Here is a 4883-nt window from a genome sequence, read left to right as displayed (position 1 = left end):
ATAATTTTTTTTTTTTTTATCAGTTTTCAAAGTATGCCTTATACTTTTTTCTAATCTTAGAATAACTGATTAGAATAAAATAGCTTTGTAAATATTTAGAAATTATTGATTAGTTTTATAAAAAAAAAAAAAAATTATTTGAGTTGTTGTATGAAAATGTATAAAATCAGCTGACGTGTCATTTCCTGTCTGTCCGTGAAGAAGAACCGTCTCGACATCGGACTCTGCGACTCCATCCTGTCCAGAAGCTCATCCTCTGTTCTTAGTGAGACGGGATAAGTTCACTGTGGAAGAGGGAGAGATTGATGAGCGGCCCGCAGCATGACCAGAAAATACAAAGATTTTTTTTGTTTGTTTTGTTTTTGTCAGACTTACAGAAAAATAGTTCAACACAAAATTATTTTATTCGTGATCTGACATCCGTCCTGTAAATTAAAAAAAAAAATATATATATATATTTTTTTTTACTGAGATGATTAAATTCCTTCCCTCTCTTTTCCCCTCCGACCCCTCCAGGATGAATTTCATCCCTTCATCGAGGCGCTCCTCCCTCACGTCCGTGCCATCGCCTACACGTGGTTCAACCTGCAGGCCCGAAAGCGCAAGTACTTCAAGAAGCACGAGAAGCGGATGTCCAAGGACGAGGAGCGCGCCGTGAAGGACGAGCTCCTGGGTGAGAAGCCCGAGGTCAAGCAGAAGTGGGCCTCCAGGCTGCTGGCCAAGCTGCGGAAGGACATTCGGCAGGAGTACCGGGAGGACTTCGTCCTGAGCGTGACGGGCAAGAAGCCGCCGTGCTGCGTTCTGTCCAACCCGGACCAGAAGGGCAAGATCCGCCGGATCGACTGCTTGCGGCAGGCCGACAAAGTCTGGCGCCTGGACCTGGTGATGGTCATCCTCTTCAAGGGCATCCCTCTGGAAAGTACGGACGGCGAGCGGCTCGTCAAGTCTCCACATTGCACCAACCCAGCACTTTGTGTCCAGCCTCACCACATAACAGTATCGGTCAAGGAGCTGGACTTGTTTCTAGCATACTATGTCCAGGACCAAGGTACGTTCAATCTCAGACTGTGTGTGCGTGTGTACATATAGATGTGTTTGTGTAATGGTTTGGTGAGGTCAGGGGTCACATGTGTTAGTTTCTGACTCAGTCTGGGCTGCGGTCATCGCTGTTTGTGCCAGACAAGTAAACACCAGAAATGTGAGCAGCAGAACTGCTGAAGCACATTCAGGTTTTTTTTGTTTGTTTTGTTTTGTTTCATGAAAGGCTCATTATTGAGCAAATAAAATAAAAAAAACTAAATGTGTTTCCAATACGAAACATTTCTAACTTCGTCTTAGCTGTGCCGCAGCAGCAGCAGCAGCAGCAGCAGCAGCTCCTGCTCATGTCAAGCCATTGTTGCAGGGTGTGTGTGTTTGTCTGCACACGGAGCCACGCTGGCTTGCACAAACCAACACACACACACACACCCTTCAGTTCTGCCTGTCGGGCCGGATAAACACTCACGTTTACAGAAAGCTGTTGCACGAATGCAGGAAGGCACAAGTGGATTATTTTCTGATTATTACGGGTCAAAATTACTTTTTTTTTTTTAATCTTAAAAAATCTGGTTGGTTTTAATATAAAGCAAGAGAACAGCATGAATCAGGATTTTGTTTAATTTTTTAAATGTGTTATTTCTTTATATATTGATTTGCTGTTGAGGAAACAGCATTTATTATTTTTTTTAATTTTCAGCCATAAGAATTGACCAGTTTTCCCTTTAAAAAACTCGGACTGGATTTTGGCAGGTCAAACAAACTCAATTCAGTTACAAATTTCAAAATAGCCTCAATTCGTAACAATTATTGCCTTATTTCATTTGTTTGAATCCAACCAATACGATAATAGTAACGCTAATTCCGATTAGGTCTCATCCTCAAACAGTTCAGGCAACTTCTGTGGCAATAAAGAGTCTGAGCATTTTAATGTAAAGCTGATTGATCCTGGTGATTGAAAATACTAAAATGATGCTGAAAAATATAGATTTTTCACACCATTCATTAAATTTCTTAAAATTAAGTTCCCACATTATTCTTACTCTGAAAATCATCTACCCTGGCAGGTCCTTTAATGTGTTGATTAAATCAATGTGAGACGTTAACGGGAATATTCCCGTAATCGCTTCATTTCCTGTCAGATTTAAACTGCAAACCTTCGTCAACTTTCTGCAGAACAAGTTGTAGTCGCTGGGGGGGGGGAAATACAAGTCGATTAATATCAAATTCAGCAGATCTAACCGCCAAAAAAAACTAGAAATCGGGCTCAGACAGGATTTTTAAGATATGTGTTTCTCCATCTTAATTCTTTCTTAATTTATATCAAAACACGTCCAAGTAGGAACATTCATGCTGACATAGAAACCTTTTAACTTCTTAAATTACTACGAGCTCAGCTTGTTTTGAACAGAAATAATTTAGACAATAATGATATTTTTTCAATTTTGATTTAGTTTTAGAGATCTGAATCAGACTTTTTGTAATTGATCTGGTTATAGCAGGTAAAATATATATTAAAAAAATACGTTTTATTCTTTTTTTATGAAATGCATGAAAACTGAGATTTCCCACTAATTTTAGTCTGTGAATGCATCAAGCGTAAGGTTTATTTTTACGCATTTGTATAAAATAATATAGATGAAATTAATGGGAGCATCCCCTTTTTTTTGTTGGATTCAAAATTAAAATCCTTCATTGTTGAAACTGCAGAACATTTTTTTTTAGCTTTCATGACATAAATCTTCAGTATCAGGCAGAAAAAGTCTGATCACCTCAGATTTTTTTTGTTCTTATTTCTAAACACACCTTTATATTTGTGCTGATTTGTCACGTTTTGTTAATTTCTTAAAACGTTATTTAAGAGTTGAGTATTTCTACGTATCGCATGTCGTGCTGGGATAAATTCAAATAAGTTGTCAAATAAATTTCCTAAAATTGAAAAAAGATTAATTTAACCTATTAGAGATTAAATTTATAGTCGGAGAGATTTTACTTTTCAGTTTTCACACTTTGTCACGTGAAAACTAGCAAAATTCTCTGTGATTTTGCAACTTTGCATGTGACGAGTTGTAATTTCAGCAGCCGTCTGACCAAATGCGACTCCTTCATTTCCTCATACCTCGTCGGTCTCACTCTTCTAAAGTTCCTTTTCTCCGCTGACAGCACAGGAATGGCTCCCCTCCTGGGTTTGCTCCACGATGAAATCCCCTTTCATTGAATCTGTAGCCGCAGCATCCAAACGCTCTGCCACTGAGAGGAGGAACGGTGGTTCTAGCTAGCTCATTACCATCAAATCCTGAGCGCCATTTTGTGTTTGATAAGTGCCAGGGAAAGCAGAAGGCACAGCACGGAGACAATAATGGTTGCCACTGGCACCGGGGTTGGCATCAGACCCTCCTTTTGTGTCCTTTGTAGGATGCCACCGCTCCCCTTGTTCTGCATCTGCTGCGTTTTAACCGCTCCGTGCCAACATTTAAAACAACGCCGCTCTTTTTAGCGAGGGGTTTTTATTTTTTTCATTCCCTCTCTTTTAACTGTCAGTATCAAAGATTTCTCCTAAGAAAGATGTTGTTTTGTTTTTTTGTTTTTTTGCGTGAAGTTTGAAATTTTGATGATCTTTTTTTAGTGTTTTCACTACAAGAATCGAAAAACGTGTTCACTTATTTGTTCCACTTGTGAGTTTTTTTTTTTTTCGTTGTTGCAAAAATGAAAAGTCTTTTCCCTCTTCCTTTAAGTCGCCAAGCGGTGCCCAAACTCAGACGGCGCAGCCATGTTGTGGACGGCAAAGCGCTGCGCCGCCATTTTGTTCCAAACGGTGCCAGGGAGGCAGGGCGGATCGCCGCCCGACGGTTGTTAGAGGTTCGGAGGTTGGCATCAAACCCTCTTTTGTCTGCGTGCAGCGTGCCTTTGATTCGTCGGTTGGCATCCGCAATGCGGTGGGCACACTGGAAAGTTGTTTCTCCCCCCCCGATGGTGGCAGAATGGAAGCCGCCGCCGCCTTTTGTTCAGCTGCAACTGCACGAAACAAACAAACATACAATCAAACACAAAGAAACCAGCAAAATCGGGCTCCGGCTGAAAGAGTATCCACTGTTCAGACTGTGCTTTTAATATATTGTTCTTTTTTGCGTCCCGCTCTGCTGAGCTGCGTAGTCTAGTAACAGAAATCATTTCGCCGCCTTTATTTTCTCGTCTGCGTTTTTTTTTTTTTTTTACAATAATAATAATAAAAATAAAGCATGCATGTTTCGAGCGGGTTTCACCGCTAATCCCCGCTGGTTCGTGCCTGAGAAAGGTCGGCAGGTTGGCAGCGAGAGTCCCCGGTTAATTTTGAGAGGGCACTCACAAAAATTCACCCCCTTGTTCTGGGGCACAGACGCGTTTAGCCAGGCTCGGCTGCAGCGCCCATGTGCATGCCCAGATGAATGCCCGCTGGGAAGTAGGCTGAGGGCCTGGAATGAGGGAAGGAGGGGGTCGGGATTCATGGCATCCATTGTGCCAACTGGCTGTTCAAACCGACTCCTAGCTTCTCACACACACACACACACGCACACACACGCACACACACACACACACACACACACACACGCACATTCTGCACAGTCACTCCGTTGCACTGTTTTATCTGATTAAACCAGAAGTGCAGTTCTTTTCCTTTCTCTTCTTCCAATCATCTCCTCTCCACACCTGCGCTCGTGTTTTGCATATCCATTTTGACAGCTTGATGGAATAGTTGCAACAAGGCATGCAGATACTCATCGTGTCGGGACGTGTCGCGGGTTCTGTAAGCTTCGCTTTGTATTTTGCTTCTCTTTTTTTTTTTTTTTTTTTTTTTTTAAAACAACAAT

General features: G+C 41.5%; 1 protein-coding gene across 4 annotated transcripts in view; it reads left to right on the top strand.

The window, feature by feature from the left end:
• Window positions 1-4883, top strand: part of LOC103143386 (nuclear factor 1 B-type) — a 93898-nt gene that overhangs the window by 5189 nt on the left and 83826 nt on the right. For all 4 annotated transcript variants that reach the window (XM_007559905.2, XM_007559904.2, XM_016675217.1 and 1 more), the window contains exon 2: window positions 517-1048. In XM_007559905.2, the coding sequence (XP_007559967.1) occupies window positions 517-1048 (532 nt within the window). The remainder of the gene's footprint in view (window positions 1-516; window positions 1049-4883) is intronic.

This window comes from Poecilia formosa, unplaced genomic scaffold (assembly GCF_000485575.1).
Source record: "Poecilia formosa unplaced genomic scaffold, Poecilia_formosa-5.1.2 Scaffold111, whole genome shotgun sequence".
NCBI lineage: Eukaryota > Metazoa > Chordata > Actinopteri > Cyprinodontiformes > Poeciliidae > Poecilia > Poecilia formosa.
The sequence above is the reverse complement of the archived record's forward strand: the minus strand, read 5'-3'. Positions and strand labels throughout refer to the sequence as shown.